Raw genomic sequence first — 22,587 nt, 5'->3', positions numbered from 1 at the left:
TCTGGGATCCAGCACCTGGAGAGGGATGTTCTTAACCCAGCTGGGGTGTCTGGTCACAGAGGTGCGGGGCAGCTGTGATGTCCAGTGCTGTGGGTGGGGGCACACCGCTGGCAGTGTTGGTGCAGCTCTCCGAGGCTGATTCCTGCACAGCAGGGAGGGGCTTTCTCCAGCCAGGGATTTATCTCAGGAGCTGAAGGCTTTGTCCTGGGCCAGCTGCTCCCTTCCCACGGCCCCAGAGGAGGCTGTGGGTCTCCACAGCAGCTGACGTGTCTTTTGCCGAGGAGAGGACTGGAGCAGGGTGGCATGGCGAGGAGAAGGCAAGCTGGTACCATGGGCACATCTGTCCTCCTGTGCCTCTTTGTTATCCTGCTTACCAGATGCTCCCCAGCAGGGTGTGCTGGAGGGAGTGACTCTGCATCCCACAGTAAGTGAGCTTTCTTTCTGCCTTTCTGCCTGGAGAGAGTCTGGGTCTGCTGCAGGGGGTCCTCCTTATCCAAGGTATGCTGCACAAACGTGTTGAGCTTGCAGGAAAGGTGTTTGGGTGAGTTTGTAAGGTTAGGATGCTTTTGTGTGTGTTGGGGGGATCCTCTTTGAGCTGCTCCTTGTGCACACTCTGCTCAACCCCGACCTTTGCTCTGCAGGCACAGCCAGCACCACGGAGAAACCTATCCTGTTAAACAGCATCGCAGATGCCGAAGCCTTCATCAGTGGTACAGAGGTGGCAGTCATTGGATTCTTCCAGGTGTGTTCACAGCACCTCTTCTCTGCCAGTTGTGAGCTCTATCTGACACAATGACAGCATGAGGCTGGATGTGGTGCAAACACCTGCCAAAGGCAGCTGTTGTCCCAAAAGGTGCTGGGGTTGTGACAGGCATGTGGAGGGATTAGATGATGGGTCACACAGACCAAATTCCATGTGTATAGAACATGAGATGGAGCAAGGGAGGAAGATGAAGGAGGTTGTAGGAGCCCTGGAGCAGGAGAGAGGGAAATGCTGCAGAAGAAGAAACAAAAAATGTGCATAGAAGGGAAGCAGTGTTGGTGAGGGGTGAGTGGGAAGGTAAGTAACTTGCTGTAGTCAGCAAAGACAGAGTAAGGCACTGCCTGTGTGATAGGGATGAGGAAGCCAAGTCTCAGGGAGAAGTGATAGTGCAGGTCCACTGAAGTCCAAGAGCATTTGGGCTCAGGCTGCAGCCTCTTTGTAGGGAGGATGTAGGCATGGTCTCTGTCTCACTTCCTTGTTCCCCAGAGTAGATATCCTTGAAGATCTCTTTTTATCTAAATTCCACTGAATTCAAACATGAGTGACAGATATGAGTCCCTTATCCCTCCCTCAAATGGCATGAGTATTTTTCCTCAGAAAATAAAAGGAAAATATTTATTGAGATACAGCACTGTAAAACACAGGCCTCTTTAACAGGATTCTTATTACTTTTAAGGTCCCCAAGTTGCACCTTTTTCTGTGTTTTCTTTGAACTCTGTTCTGCTCTTCCGCTGTCCACACACTGCCTCATGTCAGAGAAGGCTTCAGGCTTTCAAAAGCAGGTCCTTCTGCAAGCACCTTCCTCCTTCTGCCCCGTGCCTGGGGCTGGAGGGCAGTCTAGGGAGGGCATCATGCTCCTGGTATAGAGCAGTGGCATCTCACAGCCCACCACAGTGGGGACTGATGGTGCTACCTGTGCAGTGAGGGCAGCAACAAGTCTGTAAGCGCAGGAGTCTTATGCTCCAGGGGCCTTGTAAGCACTGATGACAGAGCACCAGCTGCCTTGACTTCTGTGCCTGCAGGCAGCTGGAGCTCCTTGCAGCGCTAAAGCTGTGCAAAGCAGCCAGGCAATCTGCACACGCAGAACGAAAGTGCCTCCTTCCCCGAGGGTAGCTGACTGGGCTTGCGGCAGAGCTGTACCCAGAGCTCCTCCTGAGCTACAGCAGGGACACAGCTCCTTTTGTCTTGTGCCACAGGGTCCTCCCTCTGCAGGACTACATTCTTCAGAGCCAGACAGAAAGAAGGCTGCTGCCGTGCAGCCCCAGCTGCCAGGAGCACGAGGCAGCAGCCAGCAATATCTCGGGCATTCAGTGCCCGAGGCATGACAGGGCTAACATTTGAACAGTAAAGACGTACATGTGCCATGAAGGTTTGGCTCTCGGCCTGGAAGTATATTTATCCAAATAAAGCCCATGTTCTCTGCTCACCATAAATTATTTCCCTGCTGCAGCCCTTCAGTTCACTGCAGTATGTGGCTCGGCAAGCTTCCCGTATAATGAGCACAGCCTCCCTGACTGGGAACAGCATGCCGTGATGGAAACAGCACACTGCTCCAGAAACCCCACGTGTCTCAGAGAAAGGGCCATGCTCAGCCTGATTAAACCCCAGGTTTTCCAGGAATGCTCCAAAACTCAGCAAGATTATTCCCACCCTAGGCTTTAGCGCTCTCACCAGAACAATGTTGATGCACTGGCATTTCCAAAACAGGTCATGAGAGATGTTTTTCTTTGGAGAGAACAAAAAAAAAAAAAAAATTGTTTTCCATTCTCTCTGGGCTCACAAACAGCTGAGCTGACAGTTCAAACAAAAAAGAAAAACAAACCAATTCCAAGCAGAGACCATGTCCTGAGAATTTATATCCAATAAATAGAAGTATCAAAAATACATCACTGAAAAGTTGGGAATGGGAATACAAAGGAAGGCTTTAATACAGGCAAAGGCTAGTAGTAGTTAATGCTCTCTGCAGGAAATAGAATGGACCTCAAAATACTGAGAAATTGCATATTTCTGTCCTTTAATATACCCGAATTAGCTACCTTTTACAGAATGTACCTAAGATATGCTTTTAAAAGGAGCTGTGGATAATGCAAGGTGTTCAAAATGGTAACCCCCTGACTCTAGAATCAAGAATAGCTTTAAAATGGTGATGTTTACATTTATATTTTATAAACACACATTTACATGTACACGCACACACACACACACGCACACGCATATATATATTTGAACGTGCTACACCTATGTTCTGGGTTTGTCCCCTCCCTTCTGAGTGCCCAAGGGCTCAGCACCATGCTGGCGGGTTCCCGGTCCCGGAGCAGCCCGCCCGCGCAGGGGGTGGCGGCGGCCGCTCCCGCGGGAGCCCAGCGGCCGGCAGGTGTCGCTCTTGCGCCGCCCGCGGCCGGGGCCGGGGCCGAGGCCGGGGCCGGGGCCGGGGCCGGGGCCGGGGCCGGGGCCGGGGCCGGGGCCGGGGCCGGGGCCGGGGCCGGGGCCGGCCCCCAGGGCCCCGTTCGGGCTCGGCCCCTCATCCGCTTGGCCCCTCATCCGCTTGGCCCCTCATCTTCCTCCTCTGCCTCCGCAGGACCCGCAGAGCCCCGAAGCGGAGCAGTTTCGCCTGGCGGCCGCACAAATCCCGGAGGTGCCCTTCGGCCTCAGCAGCAGCGCCGCCGTGCTGTCCCACCTCGGCGCCTCGGCGAACACCGTCGCGCTGTTCCGCAGGGTGCGTGGGCCCGCGGCGGGGCGTGGGCGGCATCGCCAGCAGCTCCCTCCCGGAACACGCTGCGGGCAAAAGCCTGCGTCTCCAGGATAAGGCTCTGTGCCGGGTCCCCCAGCGCGCTGGTGTGGGTGGGAGAGGGTCTTGGACGAGTGCATACAGCGGTAAAAAGCATAAAACTCATCTCTCCTTAGGGCAAGCAAAAAACAGGGTTGTCATTGGCAGTCAGGCTGCCTGTCCACCTCAAAGTACAGCACTCTTCCTGCCCCAAAGAGGGCTTTTGCGTTTCAATTGCAGAGTGCCTGTCACTGAGACATGGAGCGCTAATTACACCTGGTAAGATTCTCCCATTTAGGTGTTTGCCCTATGGATCTGGTTCAGCACCAAGTGCTCTGCAAAGAGCAATGCCTGTGTGTTCTACGTGACCTGCCCGGAGCCCGGCATTGACTTGGATGGGGTTTCTGTGGTTTTGGAGAGCATCTAGAGTCCGTGTTACAATGGATCAACAGAGCAGACTTGATATCAAAACTTGTCAAGTGCCACTTTAGGTGAGCAAAGCTGTCTTGCAGGGTACAAAACTTTTCCATCATGACAGAAAACAGATCCAGACTAGGTCTCTGCAGTTATGAGATGTTGTGCCACCATACACTGTGGTTTGCAGACTCATTTCCTAAATATGCTTTAGGCATTAAAAATCATGCCTTGGAGTTTATTAGGGATGGATGCCAGGTCAAATCTCTGTTGACTCTAAGTGCAGGTAGCTCAATGTAGCCTCAATGAAGCTATATTTACTGAAATTTAAGATGATGATACTGGGAAGAGCCATGTACTTGCTGCAAAAGTACCAAGCTAAAAGCAAGTATTCTACTATTTACATTTATTTCCCCATGTTGCCCCTTCTCACACAAGCATGGCAGTTGAGAACTGCAGAGGTAGATGTTTCTGAAAAGGAACAGGGCCCCAGGCAGCACAAGATGTCCTAAAAGCCAGTGAACTGTTGTGACACCAGACCTCTAAGTGCTTGAGGTGGGGACAAATGAATACACACTAGATGGTCTAGGGAAACAAAATATGGCAGCTTGGGCAAGTTCTAGATCCAGCTTGTTCAAAGACAAAGACAGTTTGTTCTTGTTTTTCCTCTCATCATTCCTGTGCCATGTTTACCACTGATATTATCCAAATAATTTAAAAAAGAATGATCTAAGAGTGAGCAATAGGTAGGCAGGTCCATTTATTTAACCTTTTGTTTGCTAGATGTTGCAATTTTAAGCAACACCCATTTCAATTTTGATTCTTAGTCATTGTGGTTTTCTTCCAAAAATATTAAAAAGATCCTTTGTTTTTGCTCTGTGGCACATAGTGAGGATGACTGCACTGGGAGAGAATTTGATAAAAGAAAGTATTTGGATTGTTGAAATTTGTATTATATTGAATAGTCTTTGTTTGGAGTCAACTTGTTTGCAGCTGAACTCTTGTTTAATATGAAAAAAACAGCCAAGGAAATAATGCACTAGTCAGGTTCAAATATGGTTGACAATTCACTTGTCTGATTGTCAGTTTTTCTTTTCAGACACATTATTTTTTCCTTTTATCCAGTGCAGAATAATGTGTAGGAGTAAGAGGTCAGAAATAAAAAGGAATTTTAAAAGAACAAATACAGGAACTTGGAATCAAATACTCATTTGAAGGATACAAAGATGCGTCACCAGGATAGAAGTGAATCAGAGGCATAACTTAATTTTTTCTTTGCCTTTGAGTATATGAAACACTTACAATGCTTAGAAGTTTAAACCATAATTACAGTAGCAGGAGGGACCATGTCAGCTGGTGAGACTTCTTTGTATATAGGGGAAAGAAACTGATTTATTCTAGTAAGAAATCCTGATAGGCCTAAAAGGACCATAATTAACAGATGCTAACAACCTAATTATATGGAATGATAAAGACATTTTGACTAGAGCTTCAACTATTAAATGCAGGCTATTTTACTGCCTTATTTTCTTAAAAACATAAATGTTGAGTGCAGATTCAAGATGTTATTATCCACAAATGGAAATCAGATGTTTCCAGAAACCCATGAAAGTCAAGAGAGGACTTTCTGTAGAGTCCAGGCTGCCTTAGACTGGTTCCCAAGGCCTGTCTGATCTTACCCACCCAGGTGTTGCACTGTCCTGATCTTATTTACTTGAGCAGAGTGGCCCTTTCATGTTATGCAGGAGGAAAATCTGTGAGAGGAATCAGGCCACACAGTCTGAAAAGCACCAGCTTGTGCTGTCAGACGGGGTGGGTGACCTTGCCAATGACCACAGAACAGCAAAAATGACTTTAGATGTCTGCACATCACTGGAAAAACTTACACAAGAACTTTCAGATGTTGCCCAGACACAGAGAATAAAATCTGGGGTGTGCATGTGGACTGCTCCTCAGCCCCAAGAACCTCATTCAACATGTGTATCAATGGTTTTCAAAGCCCAAACTTTGATCTGACTTCATGTCAGAGACTGCTGTCCCCATGGCTTAACTCAGTCACATCCTATGATGGTATTGCACAGGACCTTTGCCCTTGAACTCTGGTGTACTGCTATCATTCTGTGGTTGCCTGCTTTTTTTCTGTTTATTAGGTCATGAAAATCTCAATAAAATCGCATCATTTTGAGGGGATGAAGTGAAGGGAGATGTGTGGCAAGATGGATTTTCCTCTAAAGCTGAAATATGCTGGGCTTATTTTTTTCTTTTTTCTTTTTTCTTTTTTCTTTTTTCTTTTTTCTTTTTTCTTTTTTCTTTTTTCTTTTTTCTTTTTTCTTTTTTCTTTTTTCTTTTTTCTTTTTTCTTTTTTCTTTTTTCTTTTTTCTTTTTTCTTTTTTCTTTTTTCTTTTTTCTTTTTCCTTTTTTTTCTTTCCTGCTGTACTGGAAGAAAAATTCTCTTTTTATTGGAGAGATTTCTTGTTTGCACAATGTTTCCAGGAATTCCATACCGGGCCATGCCAATGTTTATGACTTGTAGAAGAAACAGAATAAGCAGATGAAGATTTTTAAAAGGGATGTAAAATATTGATGTGAGGAGATAGACGATTTTAATGACCTCTCTCCAAAATGCTTAGACTAGTTTGTCAGCCAATTCTCCCTGTCTCCAGTGCATCAAGAGTTGGTAGTGTAGGGATGCCTGGAGTCCTAAGAGATTTCTGTTATACCATGAGTTTGCCTTGTCCTTGGGAGGCTGGAGAAGGTGGGAGATCCTTATCCCAAAGTGCAGGCTGGTCCCTGTAGGTTCCAGACCTCCAGAAGTGCTGATGGGAAGAGGTGGGGATTGCGTAGTGGGGGAGAGAGGATGGTGGTGTCCCAGAGAGTGGGTGTCTCTGTGAGTGACTGCATTCAGTGCCTCTGGAGGAGGCGCTGAGAGGAGAGGACAGCTGTGACTGTAGGTGTCTTTGCCTGTCTCCAGGTAGACAATGACCGGCGGGATCTGGATATGAACAACAGAGAGGTGGATGCCAAGAAGCTGACTCGCTTCGTTCGAATGAACGAGCTGCGCCTGGTGACGGAGTACAACCCTGTGGTAATTAACAACTCCCTGCAGTCCTCATGCCTGAGCTTGGCCTTCTCATGGTATCACCGAGGCCCAGTTTGCATATCCAGGCCTGTGTGAGAGTTGGAGCAATGGCGTAGATGGGATTGAGGAGGCCACACAGCTCTTCACTGCTGCTCCACACGTAGACTGGAAGCAGATTTGCTGGGGCATGAGTGTGATGGGAGAGGAAGGGACTCATCACAGTTCCTTTGGTTTTCCTGTAAATTTGGGATGTTGAGGGGCAGAGAACTCCATTTCTTGCTACTCTGCATGTGGTGCTGCTTCCTCCTGTGGACATTTGCCTTGTTGTGCCATGCCTGCAGAGCCATCTCAGCCAGAATGCTCTCTCTTTGACAAGCCTTGAAAAACATGGAAGCTCAAACGACCTGCTCTCAGAAGGCAGGCTTTTCTGCCTCAGCACATAGGGCTTGATATAAGCCCAGATATTTGAATGCATATTCAAGATTGAGTTGGAAACTTCCCAAGCAAAATCTTTCCCATTCCTTCCATCATTCCTCCAGAATTCCTCATTTCAACAACAACCACCACCAATAAAACAAACAAAGAAACAAACCACACACAGAATCAGGCTTAGAATGCTTCCACGTTGGCCATCTCCAGTGGTTCACCCATCTGACTGTCAGTGGCAGGGTCCCTGCTCTCATCCCTGCTGTAGAGACTGACCAAGGATTTAGGTTCCTCTGAAATCTCAGCGCTTCCTCTGAAATCTCATCAGTTCCCTGGTCTCATTGCTGTGGATTCAGTAGGTCTTAGAAGCCCTAGTTGCTGCAAGGCTGACACTTTATCACTGCTGATGGGGTATTTTGTGGCCTTCTGGATAGCTATAACAGGTTCAGCTTATATCAAAGAATAATGGCTCAACCTGTTTCAGAGCTATACATTTTCAAGATAAACTCAAGGATCTTCTAAGAAAACCTATGCATTCAGTTGGTTCAGTTGCAACCCACCAGAAGGAGAGTATTAAACTCTGTTTTGAAATTTAACATTTTTCTTTCCCACAATGAAATGTGGTAGTAGTTTTTTTTCTGTAACAACACCCCCCCCCAAAAAAACCCACCCCAACCAATCAACCAACCAAACAACAACAGCAAAAAAAACCAACCCAAAAAACCGTTTTTGTTTTTTCATCTTCAAAAGGGAAAAACATATATTGAAATAACAAAATATTTCTGGGGACTGCTATGTCCTGCCCCACTGGCCTAACAGCCCTTTAAGAACATCCAAGTCACATCAGCAGGGCTGATCTCAGGTCTCATCTTTGTAATTTCCCAGACCGTCTGAAACCTTGGAGGCCCTATTAGATACTTTTGCAATTTATGGGACAGTGTCTTTTTCTTTATGCATTTCTGTTGATGCTTTGTGTTCTCAGTGCATGGTGTCCTGTTTGGTGCCCAGGCTGTCTCCCTGACTGAGAATTCCTCAGCTGTTCAGCTGGCCCCATCCACCCTGACTGTCAGTACAGATGTTGTTACAGGTTTTTTTTTCCAGACGCTCTGGAGCTCTATCAAGGTGCTGCAATTAACAGTGCCTCCTGCAGTCCCTGGCCCAAAGCCCTCCCAGCTTCCCTAAGGTAGCTTGGTTTTTCATAAATATTTATTCCCAGTGCATATGCTGTTTGCATCCAAAAATGCTGCAGGTCAGCAAATAATGGGGTCACATGGCTCACACCAAGTACTGCCAAGAGTTTCTCTCCCTATCCTGGGGCCCTTACTGTTTCTCCCACATACTTAAGGAACTTTTAGTCAATGTTTACCCTGTGGACTTTTCAGGAGAGTCAGATGTGATCCAGCCCTGCTGATGAGCTCTGCTGATTGCTCTTACACAAGGTTGTGTAGACAAGCACACCTTTGTGTGGAGCTGCTGAAGGAACTGCTGCTCCCGCCTTGTCTGCTCTCACCCCAGCCTTCTCAAGGGGCTTGGTGCTGGCTGGCTTCACCCTCCTCTTCAGCTTCGTCCTCTCCCATGAGCTTCTCTAATGTTTTCCAGCTTAGCTTGCAACCTCTCTACCTCAGCTGGACATCATCAGAAAAGTGAAGGGATACAAAATATCTGATAAACATTAAGCTAACAGCACAGTCCCGCCTGCCAAAGGATAGATGCTCTGTTATTCAGGGCCCTTGCCAGCATGCACTCCCTGATCCCTTCTTGTTACTCCTGGAGCATGTGGAAACTTTCCAGGTGGGGAGCTGCACAGTCTGTGCCTCTGTGGTTTTGGTGGCACTAGGGAGGCAGCAGGTCTGGCCCCACTACTGTTTAATTTGAGGGAGAGGCTGCAGGCCCTCAGCAAACAGGCAGAAGGAGAAGTGAGATGACGAGTGAGTAAGTTCATGGAGATGGTGCTGTGGCTTCTTGGGCAGTGCCAACCCTGGCTCCTCACAGAGGCCCAGTGTGTATTGCCTGCTTGGCCCTTGCCCAGGGTTTTCTCTCACTGTGGGACAGCAGAGCCAATTTTAACCCTCAGGACACAGGGTTGTCCAGGCCAGAAAGTTGCTGAAACTGTGGACTGATCCCCATCCTACATACAGTGTAACAACAAAGAAAGAAAATAAGGAAAAACACCAGCCTTGACACCACCAATCTTTCCTACTTTCTTGCTCATATTTCAGACAGATGCTGGACCTCAGCGATTTAGGACACCCTTACATTCAGTGTTTGCTGGCCTTGCTCTTCATGTCCTTCCTCTAGTCTTCAGCTTCCTGTATTCTGCCCTAATCATATTCTTCTTGCCTAGTCACTAACTATCTTAAGGACAATGACAAACCTTTGTGGTCTTCAGACTCTTGCCTGGGGAATAAGCAAAGCCAGGAGGTTAAGAGCTTCTGCAAAGAACCCACTTTTGATCCCCCTGTTTTAAGAAATCTGTCCTGCTTGTGCTGCTCATTTACAAAGAAAGCGCAGCTGAGCCATGGGGACTTATGTCCGTCTGACACTGCCTTCAATGCCAGTTGAGTGTTCTCAATCTCCTTGCTCATGTTTCTCCCTCTGTGCTGGGCAGACATCAATAGGTGTGATGCAGAGTTCACTCCAGTTTAACCTCCTCCTGATCACAGACAAGATGTCTCCAAATCACCCTGAGCGGATGCGCAAGTTTCAGGCAACAGCAGAGCTCTACAAGGGGAAGGTAAGAACAAACAGAGAGAAAGAGGGGCTGTTGGGGGGGAAACATCCCCAGTGATTTTTGTGTGAATGGGGAGGGCATAATCTCCTCTGAGAATTATTTGAGCAAAGGTCAAGTAGCAGGAAAAGAGGATTATCTGCGTAATTAAATGGAGGGGTTGGTTCTGTTCACCTTTTGCCAGTTTGATACCTCGCAGGGAAAATACCCTCTGTAGTCTGCTGGTCTGCTCTCTTGGTGAAACGCTGTATACTTTGTTGCTTTTCGTCCAGTTTTGTTCCCTTGTACTGGGAGATGACACACAGCTGCTGTGCTTCAGTCTAGCAACAATTGCGCTCCACTGACGTGAGAGGTGAATTTGTATCTAGAGCCTGCAGGACACCAAGGAGCCTTGCATAAGTGACCAGATAGGAAATAATGTCAGTACTTCTTAACCCTTAGACTTCTGAAAATGGCTATTTTAAAGGGGCCGAAAATTTATTGCTTAGATTTCCCACACTAAGGTGATGAGATAGATGAGGCGTTTCAGAGGAATTTTGTCTGAATCCCATTCTTTTGGGAACAGAGCTCCCAGTAAATCATCCTATGTCCACTTCTTTGCCAGCAGCTGGATTACAGTGGAATTTGTGTCCAAGGAACAGAGGAATAAACTTGCAAGCAAAGGAGGATTGAGAGCAGCAGGAAGGCACATGTGGCAAGGGACAACAGCAGATGGGAGGGGGCAGAATATCACAGAAGCGAGGAAGGATGAGTTTAGAGGCATAAAAGAGGTCTTCCTCTGAGAATTGTGGAGCTGGAAAGATTTGGGATCTGATAACTAGATGTGTCTGTATGCATCTGGTGTTGGTATTGAAGGAACAGATTAGAAATCAAGTATACCCTCACCTCTGAATTCAGGGACCATCTCAGAGCCATGTAATCTCAAAACTCTTGAGATTTGCTTATGGCAGGACTGTTTTGGAATCTTTCCATTTTTCCTAACCACTGGCAAGAGACTAGGCAGAAAATATGCATCAAAATCAAAACATCTATTCAAAAAAAGTTTTGCTTTGGTGAATATGTAGTTAAAAAAGAAAACTCATTTATCTATAGAATTCCATTTATCTATTGTGAGATGTGTCTTAAAGTGACACCATTACTGCTGTTCTCCATGAGAAGCAGAGTCTGATACAGGTCTCCATCTAGCAGCTTTCTTCTAACACAATCCTGTTTAGCATCATTATCCTTTGCTGATGCAGCTGCATCTAGTTTTCATGTGACTTGCCTAGATCTAAGAAAATGGCTATAATTTTCCTAGAAATACTTCACAAAACATTGGATAAAATGTTGTACTGAAGTTCAGACAATTTATGAATTCTCAGGAAGCCAAATCTAGGGTTTTTTATTTGTCCAGGCAAGTTTCCAACCAAATCACTCTACAAGTTTGCCAGAGTAAAATATAAACATTAAAGATGTGGGGATTTGACTATTTATTTCCACTTTACTGCTGTGCAATTTGAGGACACAGAGATGAAGTGACTTAGAGTCTAATAAGTTCTTTTTCCTGAAGGAGTGACACTCTGAGGAGTAAATTGTGTTTAGGACTGCTCTCCTAGAAAGCAACGAGAGAGTGCTAGGATCCCTTTGTTTGAATTTTAGATCTGGATAGTAAGGAGTAAGCAGAATGGTATGCTCACTTAGGTTTGTCTCCATTGGTCTGTCATATAGAAAGACCTGAGTTAGTTTGGGTAGTTCATGGTATCGTGCAGTGGCAGCCATTGCACAATACCATGAAAATCGCTGCTGGAAAATTTTCCTATGTGAAGTTAGGTGTTGAAACTACCAACTTAATTGAGGTTTGCTTCAAAATAAGAATTGATTAGATTTTGCCTTTTAGCGGCTTGCAGGTTTGTCTGAATCGGCAAGATTCTTGACTTGGATTTTGTTCAGGATTACCAGTGGATAATTACTGTCCTGTGGGATAGTTGTGAAAGGCTTGTTTGTGCCGAGGGGTTAGTGCTACCAGTGGTTTGAACAAGGAATCGTTGCTGTGCAGTAGAGAGATGTTCAGGCTCTTTGTGAGCACGTACCACTGCATCCAGCACTGCTTTACTGTGGCTGCAGAGTGCCAGAACAGAGTGGGGATCCTTGGTGTGTGTAGCAGCATTTCTACAAGCCAGTGCAGAACAAATACAGAGCCTGAAAAGGGTTCCCAAGCAGGAGAAGGGGTACAGACCCTGTCACACGTCTGTGCTGCACGCTGATGGAAGAGCAGTCGTTGTCATTGTCACCACTAGTGAGAGGGAAAGGAGAAACTTGTTGCTTGGATGGAGGAATGAAGAGCAACTGCTGCTGCTGAGTGACTGACCCCAAAGTGTGAAGAAAAATCATAGAATTGTGAAATAACTTAGGTTGAAAAACACCCCTAAGGTGGTTGAATCCAATTGTTAATGGATAATGAGGAAGTGATTCACCTGCCAGTTTCTAGATTATGGTCCTTTCACCTCTGGTTTATGATATTTTCACTTTTGCCTGAGAGGCAGCTGGAGGATCCATGAGACAGGATGGTGAGGACCTATATTTTGAAAACAGTCTGAATTGCACCTGGATCAACAATGAGTGCCTGGAGGCAGTCTAGATTTTTCTAGATTTTATTGTGTAACCTGAGCACTATAAAATGTTGGAGAAGAAAATGCAAATGGTAGATGATGCTAAACCAGCAGAAGCTGACAGCAATAAGAAAAAATATGGTCGTTTTCTAGCACATTTTGAGAAACAATTGTGGGTGGATAACAGTGAACAGAGTTCAAAGCACTGCAGCTGCAGGAGGAAATCCACCAGCCTTCTTGGATCTTTAATCAAATATGTGCTTATTTGAGAAAGTACTGCCAAGAGTCCAGGCAAGGAAAGGAAATGCACTGGAAAGGAGATGTCAGGGTCTGCATTGCTGAGCCAAACTAAAATAGTCATATTCAGTTTTCTTTCCACAATATCAGAGTATAACATGATAATTACAGCTGGTATAACTCATGGGTGTTTGCAGAAGTCTCAATAGGGTGATGTTGGGAATAACAAAAACAGCTTTTGTAGCAGCTGACAATTGGTTTCCAATGTCAAAATTATTTGGGTGGGGATGTTTATAAATTCCCTTTTAATTTAAATGTGGGTCCATTTAAGTATGCATTCTGAGAAACTCCTGGTGTCCTTCAGGAGTTCTTCCATGGAAATGAAAAGATGATGCCCTTTCTCTTGCAGAGAGTCATTTGTACGATTTTTATTTTCTTGTCAGACACTGATGGCTCCAGAACTGAGAGAGATAATATTTAGAGATGTCTCTTTTAGCCATAAACAGGGACCCTGTAAATATGGACTTTTAATGTCACGTAATAGATATCTGGAGTAGCTGTTTTTATAGCTGTTTTTTTTTTTTTTTTTAATCATGACTGATGGATGTGTTTGTTTTGTTTTGATGTACTATCATGTAAGAAATTACTCAAACATCAGAATTTGATGTTTTTGCTTATACAAAACTGAAGTGAACTGAAGCTCTCTGAAGTTCAAAATCAAACACTGGATGTAAGGCTTGACCATCCTTTCTGTTTGTCTTTGTTGGAGGAAAAACTAAACAATGTCAAATTGGTTTCTATCATTGCAGTGCTACTTCCAATTAACTTTAATTCCTTGAGCAATAATATCATTCCATATCTTAGTATCTACCAGGAACTCCATGTTCTAAAAGCACTGGGCTAGGAATCAAGTTGTTAGGACACCAAGAAAGCACCGGTGTACAAAACTTATGAAAGGCGGTTTAATGCAAGTGGCAGTGCACACATGTGTGAAGGGGGCATTTTGTGTCCGGGGTTTCTCATTCATGCAGGATATCCTTCACTGCCTGAAGCAGCAGATCTCCGAACACAGGCAAGAAGATTGCCACAAAATGAAAAAAATCATGGAAATAATCTTGGAATTTAAAACACCCAACCAGCTATTGTGCAAGATAGTATGGAATGGAAAGTAAACTTTCTGTTTGGGATGGAACTAACTGATCTCTAACAGTGATATTAGAGTTGCCATTAGAAATGGGATTTGGTTCTGGTGAATTGTAGCTTTGGTAGGTCATCTGAGTAAAGGTTTTAGTCTCTTTTCAGCACTGAAAGAGAAGGACAGGTGTATGTTCCCTTCCCTTTCAAAATAGGTGGAATAAAGTGCCAGTCACTGTTTATTGTAGAGGTTACGTAGGTAACTGGCTGAGACAAGATTAGGACCTGGATGGCAGAGGTTAGGCAGTGTGAATCCTGCATCATGGTCAATATAATTTTCCATTACTGCATTCATTCTTTATGACTGGAGATGACTGGGAATCTCAGAACAAAACTAATTCCTCATGAGAAAATGTCAGTTCCACAAGATGGTATCTGTCACAGAAATGTGCCAACTGAGAAACCTTCTTGGATTTCAGCTGCTGTGGAGATTAGGCTTCCAGTGCTTGTGGCCTCTGGGCCAACACATCCTACCTTCTGCCCCACAGGCCTGACCTTGAGACCACACAGGCCCTGGGAGGACTTCTGGAGCACAAGCAGCACAGGGTGCATGGGGAGCTCTTCTGTTAAAAGAGGACCCATCCCATGTCACAGACCTCTCAGGGATGCATCATTCCCATAGGCATTAAGGTGTTGTCTTCTGAGCTACAGTGGCCAAATGCAATTACTCTCTTTCCTCTATTTTTTGAATATAGGCAGAGAAGGAAACTTTACTGTACTTTGGCATGCTGTAACTCTGTGAGCCAAATGGGAGTCATTAGAGACATCCAAGTCAGTAACTCTGAATGACAATATCTCAGCCTTTCTAGCTGAGGGGCCAGTTTGTGTGTTTCTGTTTGCTCCTGTGAAGAAGATGGCATTTGGAGTTCTAAATGTCAACATTTTTACTCTTTTATTCTTACTCTGTTCTTGGTACTCATGGATAAAATATGTACAGCTTTTAAGATTTGGGTGTTTTAACAGTCTGGAAACTTTATGAAGTGAAGAATATTGACTAACATTTATTCATATTACAATTTTAAAATGCTATTCGTCTGTTTTTAAGGTGGTGGAGATTTTGTATAAGAAGTGATGCAACAATACTTTTTTTAAACTTTTAATAGCTTCTTCTTTAACCTTTGATTAAAAAATATTGTTGTCTAGTCAATCTCTTATAGAGAAAGCCAAAAACCATTAAATGCACCATGAAAATGCAGTACCATTTACTGTACTGACACTGAAAGTACTGCCCTCCAACACTGGCCTCTATTCCTAGCTTTTTTCTTTTTGAAAAGACAGCTCTAAAACATTATATACTGCTGTGAAAGTCCCTGAGATCATGTCCCTAGACCTGTGAACCTTAAATATATGACCCTTTTCTAGTTTGGTGTTTTATCCTGCAAAAAGATAAATTAAACACTCTGGGAGTAGTATCCCACAACTTGTCTGCTCACTAACTTTTTGCTCTTGGAACACAGTTGACTTTTGAAAGAAAAAGTTACAAATGGTGAATATCACATATCCAGTGAAAGTTCCTGTTTCTGTATTTCACTATAAAACTGAAGTTAAACCTTACAGAAGCCTAATTATCCCTCCTTCTCATAGGCTGTTGCCTAGAAAAGTTTTCAGATATATTTGTTTTTTATAGAATAGCTCTATAGAATGTAAATTATAGAATATAATTCTATAATATTTTATAGAAAGTAAATTTAATAAGTAAAGAATTTAGGGTTCATGAAGTTTATTTTTAGAGAAGAAAATAAGTTTGGAACTATCTTGGGTGTTCTTCATTTAAAAGAAAGAAAAATATGAGTCATAGTCTGGGAACTGGGCACATAACCTTCACATTACATTGCTTCTTTTTTTTAAAACTCTTCTTTACTTGTGTAAGCAAAGCCTTAGCCTTGTCCATAGGTATATTGAATATGCTAGACGCAGCAGATTGCACAGGGTAAAAAGAAGATAAAATTACATGTTATCTGGGTGTTTATTTCATTGACTTGGATCTCATCTGCTGAGAGATTCCATTTAATCAGGTCACTGATTAAACTGTTTCACTATTATATTTATTTTCTTTTATAAATTTTATAATAATGACTGTAGGTAATTCTCATCCTGGCTTATTCATGTTGAGCTTCTCTTCCCAGGTCTGAATGTTCCATTGAGCTGGGCTGTATGGACATTGGTGTCTTGCCAACAACTTCTGTTTCCCAAATCATTGCATCCTCATTTGTGCTCACTGCAGCTCACTTCAATACGTCCTTTGGTTTTGGTACTCTCATGTTCTTATCCTTGCAGGCTCCTGATGCTCTGTACTTCATTTCCACATTCTTGCCATTGAATTTGATTCTTCCCACACCAAACCTCCTTTTTACACTAGGTCTTGCGTAGATGTAAGCATCTTATCCAAATAACATGGAAGTAAAGGATTCAGCCTCTTTGACATGTGTTAAGATAAAATACATACTTTTTTCCTTATCTATTAAGGGAATAGAAGTGGAGACTGCCTTCCTGTCATTTTGTAGATAGATTTTTAAAGAATATGAAAGAAGGCATTTTGTTTGGCAGTGTAAGTCTGGACTTGATAAAATACAGACAAATGTACTGCATGGAGCTGCTAGATAGTGGCCTATCTAGCCCAATAAAAGAAAAGTGTTGTCCTAATGGAGTATGGATGTTTTTTCTCAAATTCTTTATAAAAATATCACTTTTAGTCTTCATATGATCACTGTCTGGGGACCTGTTCTCTGTCTTAGCTTCAGTTTTTCTCACATTTTCTTTCCTGTTTCCATCACAGATTCTCTTTATCCTGTTAGACAGCAATTTGAAGAGCAATGAACGAGTACTGTCGTACTTCCAATTGAAGAAATCCCAGCTGCCAGCTCTGGCTATATTCCACACACCAGATGATGAGCACGACGTGTTGACTGTGGATGAAATCTCCATTGAGCATGTACAGGACTTCTGTAATCGTTTCCTACAAAGAATGCAAAAGGTAAAGGGGGTCCTGGTGCTGTTGTTTACCAAGCTCTTGAAGATGACTTCAGTTCCTTGAACTCCTCCCCATCCCTGTCACTTTCTCTTTAATGTACATTTCCACCTGAATATCAGAGAAGGTTAGATTTAGGGCAGAGCAGAAGTGGATATCTTTGCAGATCCTCTTTCTTCATTGACTTCTGCCGTGTAGTCTACAGCAATAAGAGTTCACTGATCTCTGCAGCTGTACAAAGGTCTCTGTGAAGCATCTATCTTTTGGGAACAGCAGCTAGGGAGACAAAATTAAGGGTGCTTTTGTATGCTGAGAAAGGAGGTGGTGGATGGCAGCATATGAGAGCAGGTCAGAGAAACAGTGGCATGGATAGGAGTTAAATCTATCAGGAAGACTACAGAACAGAGTGCACAGGTAGAGCCTTAGGACTCTATGACAAGTCTCTGCTGGGAGAGGCACAATTAAATCTCTATGCTCATTCAGTGTTAAAAGTAGTCTCTCTGTCAAAATTCATCCTCCTGTAACACAGGGTCTTTGTGTTATGTGATGAAAATGAGATGGCAGTGGCATAGGCAGCAGAGGGAGGTAGTTGAGTTGTTTTCTTTATCCCTATGCTGAGAAACCAAGTAATGTCAAAACTGATTTCATGCCTCTAATGTGTTTTAGAAAGAAGACAAGTCTGAGGAGAAGCCCCTCAATGAAGAACTTTGATTCTTTCTCAGCCAAGAGGATGATTGTAGCCAGAGCCTGTTTCTGATGTATTAAGGGTTCACTCTGCCCTACAGCTCAGCAATTCCTGAGCCAAGTCAGTCATGGATTCCCATCATCATTCTATGTACATACATGCTGTCTGTCCTCTACAGGAATCTCTTGTCTCTTATCTCTTCTCATTTGTTGGCTCCAGATCTTTTGGGTTTTTTTCAGTACTTCAGGACCTCTGGTGTTGCCCTACAATATGTCTTTCCATGCCACTCTGTTGGAGCAAAGGGTGGAAAAGTGAAGTGGCAATATCAGAGGTAAAGCTAGTAATTCCCAGGGATCTGTTTCCCTCATTCTTTTGGGTTTTGGTGCCATACTGGGATCCACTGTCAGCCTTTCCTGATACTACAAACAGAATTGTTGCTTGATATCACATGAAATTTTCCATTTATTTTACTAAATAAAGCAGTAAGTGAATGGCCTGATTTTTTATCCAAGTGTTATTTCCTACTCCCTTTTTCTTTCACTCAAGGACAAAGCCAAAGTATTTATGAGTGGGTAAGCTCAAAAAACCTACTTTCTCTGAGTTTAACCAATACAGTGCCTAACCAGTCAGGCTGGTTGCTAAGAATCATTCACTGTGGAAACGGATCCATTGTGAATAAATATTTCTACCAGGATAGGAGATATCTGTGAAGTGTTTGGATCAGAACAGCACTAGGTAAGCAGGCCTGAGATGGTGCAGCAAAAATGAATGAGCCTAAGATGTTGCAGTCAGTAATCTTACCCAGGAGAGGTTGTTGTTGATCAGAGCAAGGCATGCTCTCACCATCTGTATGGCCAGGGAAGAGAACTGTGTGCACTAGATGACCTCTTGAGTGGGTGTGTGTACAGGGGTAAAATATAAAAATACATGCCTGAATTCTGCTGGATGTCCTTGTGGCTTTGTGCATTTAAAAATGACTGTAGAAGTACAGGATAGATGCCAAGAGCTAAAGGCTGAGTCCCAGAGAGAGGGGAAGGGTGTAAGTTGTCAGAATACCTTGCTGCTTTTGCCCTGGGTATGGGCAGAAACTGTAGCACTGGACTGAAATGACTTGTGAATGAAGCAACTTTGGTGTTGATCTTACGAAGGCATGAGCGCAGGGGTCAGCCCCTCTGAAGCACTGGGGAGCCAGAGGGTCCCCTCCTGCATCCTGTCACACTACAGCTTTGAGGATAAGAGATTGCTCACCTCCCAATGGCCCAAAACCCAGGCAGAGCAAACTCACACCTGCCTTCCAGAATCCTCATGTCAGTGATGTGTGATGGTTTTGAACTCCCAGTTTCCTGCCAGTCCTAGAACGTTCAGGGCTGTATCTTCTGCAAGAACCCTGCTCACTTTCCCTTAGCTGGAAAACTATTCCTTTTTATGGCAATAGCTTGCTCCTCCCTAGGAAAGTTTTATTTCTTTCTCTGCAATATGGTAGAGAGGGAAGGTTTCCTGGGGAGACATCTGTAAGGAGTCTTTGCATTGTAGGTGTCTCCAGTGTCATGCACATTTGTCTGCGGTCCAGACCAAAAAGTGTAGAGGCCCTGACCTGCTGCACGAGTGCCTGAAGTCTGTGTCTTGGCCAGCTGCAGAAACTGGGCACAGCAACGTGACTCTTTCTCAGTGCTGCAGGGAAATAAAACAGGACATGAATAAAGCTCTGGTTCTGCAAACAAGCCTGGGAGTAAAAGTAGTGTCCCTAGTGACTGTGCTCCCTGTGTACACAGCTAATTATAGCAATAACTTTTCAGGAGCTTCATTATGTACACTGGGGAATTTAATTCCCTCTGCACCTTACAGGCCTCTGCATCTAACCAACAAACTTGGTAACCACAAGCATGTCACAGGAAAAGCCTCCTCTGGCTGCTCTGCAGTACTTTGCAGGACTTACACAGCACAAGCAGCCCTGGGGGGCTGCACACAGGATGCCCTATGCACAGATGTGATGGCAGTGGAATAAGGGGGTCTGTCTTAATCCCTGTGCTCAAAGGCTTCTGCAGTGCACCTTTGGTGGGCTTAGTCACTGCGATAGAGCATTTGAGGTAGAAACCAGAGGCAGAATTATGTGCATGGGTCAATCTCTTGTTCGTTTAATTTTCGGGTTCTGTACCCTGTTGTGTCATCTCCGACCTGAACTTGTGATGTATGTGGCTCAGATATTTTGAGCTGCCTGGGAAGGCTGGTTTGGTTTGAAAATGGAGGAAGTGCTAGATGCAAATTGACAGAGGGCAGGATGAAGAGGTTCTCTTTCACCTCAGCACTGCAGACATACTGTGGTATGAGAACCCCTGCTCTGTGGCAGCATCTGAACTCAAAGGACATTCAAAATATCTAAGATGAAAACTCAGTTTACCTAGCAAGAAAGTGAGGCTGCAGAGGTGTATCAGAGCTGCTGTTTTTACCCCAGGAAATTGGGAATTGGGTTGTGTTGTGGAAGATGCAATTTCATATCCATCTTTGCTGAGAACGAATTTGAACATCTCCAGAAGCAGAAAGTTACAGAGACCTGGAGGTTCAGCAAGGGGACTAACATTTTTTTATTTTATTCCCCTGAACTCTTGTGTGTGACACTAAACAATGAAGAGTTGCTTAGAGGTAAACGAGCCCCCATCTGCTGCAGGTTGAACCAAGATTTGTATATGAAAATCAGTGCCTCAGCTTTGTCACTTCAGTCCCACTGCACATGGAGTTATGGATCTGGCTGTGAGGGACTGCTGAGCTGCAGAGAATCTGACTGCAGGAGGACTGAACAACCTTTGCACTTACTGTGAAGGAGAGGAGCAGGCACTACATGTGAGTGCATATGAGTCTGGCTTGTCAGCATTGCTCCTGCTCTTGGCAGTGGCTGGGAGGTGCTGAGAGGCCTCTGACTGCCAGCACAAAGGGAAGCAACATATCCCAGGCCATGCAGCCCTGGTGTCTTATGCATGCAGAGGTCAACCACCAGCAGAGCAAGGCAGGACCAAACTCCTTCCTTTCTTCTGGGGATCCTGCCAACTTTGAATAATATTTTTTTTAATCTCTCAGATATTTTCCAGAATAGCTGTCACAGGATGAACTTTATGATGCCTAAGTCAGATCCCATCTCATGCACAGAAGTGCAGTAGTGAGCTGAGCCTGAGTTCCCAGGACGGGGAATAGTGATGATTTAGAACAACATATGGTAGAAACCATCATTCTCTTTCTCATAAATGGAAAAAGGGCATGGCTGTCTGACACCTCTATTCACAGAATCATAGAACGGGTCTGGTGGAAGGGACCTCAGTGGGGTCATCTGGTCCTCCCTGCTCAGACAGGGTCATCCCAGAGCACATGGCACAGGATTCTGTCCAGATGGTTCTTGAGTATCTCCAGTGAGGGAGATTCCACAACCTCTCTGGGCAATCTGTTCCAGTGCTCAGTCACCTGCACCATAAATAAATTCTTCCTTATATTCTGATAAAACTTCCTGTGCCTCAGTTTCTGCTCATTGTCTCTTGTCTTGTTGCTTGGCACCACTGAGAAGAGCCTGAATCCATCCTCCTGGCACACACCCTTAAGATTACAGACCTTGATAAGGTCCTCTTTCAGCCATCTCTTCTTCAGCCTTAACAGGCCCTGCTCCCTCAGCCTTTCCTCATAAGAGAGATGCTCCAGTCCCTTAATCATCTTTGTTCTCTGCTGGACTCACTCCAGGAACTCCATGTCTCTCTTGTGCTGAGGGGCCAATGGACTTCATCTGGAAGGAAACTAAACCAATAACTCTGGGCAGAAATATTAGAAACAAACTCTCTCCTGCTGGTGGACATATCACAGAATTTAGTCACTCTTAGTCACCTCCACACAGGATGGCTTCCTCTCAGTACCACAAAGGGCAGCCCACGGGCTGGCAAAGAGGTGGGGACAGTTGACACAGGAGGAGGAAATATTGTCTGAAGGATACAACTGGGACAGTGGTTTGCACGACTGTGAAAGAGGGGGGAAAGGAAGAGCCAAAGGCTGTTTTGAGAGAAGGAGAGGACTTGCCCAAGGAATGATGTGGCCAGCAACAGTAAGGGTCAGTGAGGCAAGGTGCTGGGTGGACACCACAGAGAACTGATAATGGTGGAGAAGACTACACAGAAGTGTTTTTTCTAAGGCTGTGAATCAAATACCTCTTTGACCCTTTTTGGCTTAGTCACTAAGGAAACTTCAGAGGAACATTTTCAGTGGAAAAACCTGCAAAACCACAAGAGGCACATTGAATAAGAGCATACTTGTTCTCTCATTTGACCTTCTCTCTTCTCTGCTAAAGTACTTGTAAATCCAGACAGGCAGGCAAGCTGGTTGCCTGATCTGCAAAGCAGCAATTTTTTTCCCGGATAGAGGAGAGCCCCATGGATAACTGCATCCCTGCCTGCACCAGGCCTCCATGTATGGCAGCTATGCAGAGGTGTCCTCTTTACCACAGCTGCAAACAGCGCTGTGTCCTCCTCCCCACATGTCCACCAAGGCTCAAACCATTAAATCCTCCATGGATCACAACAGCCCCTGGAGAGCCCCACATCCTGTCCATATGAAGGTTGAAATGCCAGCCCCATTCAGTCTCCAGCCTAAATACATGGGATGTGGGGGCACTCCAGGTTTCTCCCTATCCCTAGGTTATGAGTATTATATATTCTTCATGTCTCCTACCTTCCTCTCTTCCTAGGCTAGAGCCCACATTTCATTATCT

General features: G+C 44.6%; 1 protein-coding gene across 1 annotated transcript; it reads left to right on the top strand.

Moving 5' to 3' along the window:
* The first annotated feature begins 183 nt into the window (after positions 1 to 183).
* On the top strand, positions 184 to 18,339 carry ERP27 (endoplasmic reticulum protein 27). Its single transcript, XM_063394898.1, has 7 exons — positions 184 to 424; positions 642 to 742; positions 3,342 to 3,479; positions 6,916 to 7,029; positions 10,058 to 10,183; positions 16,973 to 17,170; positions 17,831 to 18,339. Exons 1-7 carry the CDS (start codon positions 304 to 306, stop codon positions 17,873 to 17,875), a joined length of 843 nt encoding a protein of 280 aa, XP_063250968.1. The 5' UTR covers positions 184 to 303; the 3' UTR covers positions 17,876 to 18,339.
* The last annotated feature ends 4,248 nt before the right edge of the window (positions 18,340 to 22,587 follow it).

Source organism: Prinia subflava, chromosome 4, assembly GCF_021018805.1.
Source record: "Prinia subflava isolate CZ2003 ecotype Zambia chromosome 4, Cam_Psub_1.2, whole genome shotgun sequence".
NCBI lineage: Eukaryota > Metazoa > Chordata > Aves > Passeriformes > Cisticolidae > Prinia > Prinia subflava.
This window is presented reverse-complemented; position numbering and strand designations above follow the sequence as displayed.

What these genes read in the sequence shown, in the direction of transcription:
- ERP27 (XM_063394898.1), top strand. Translation starts at nt 304, where the DNA reads ATGGCGAGGAGAAGGCAAGCTGGTACCATGGGCACATCTGTCCTCCTG. An exon ending in GAGTGACTCTGCATCCCACA is followed by an intron (nt 425 to 641) that starts GTAAGTGAGCTT and finishes TTTGCTCTGCAG; the next exon opens with GCACAGCCAGCACCACGGAG. An exon ending in CCGTCGCGCTGTTCCGCAGG is followed by an intron (nt 3,480 to 6,915) that starts GTGCGTGGGCCC and finishes GCCTGTCTCCAG; the next exon opens with GTAGACAATGACCGGCGGGA.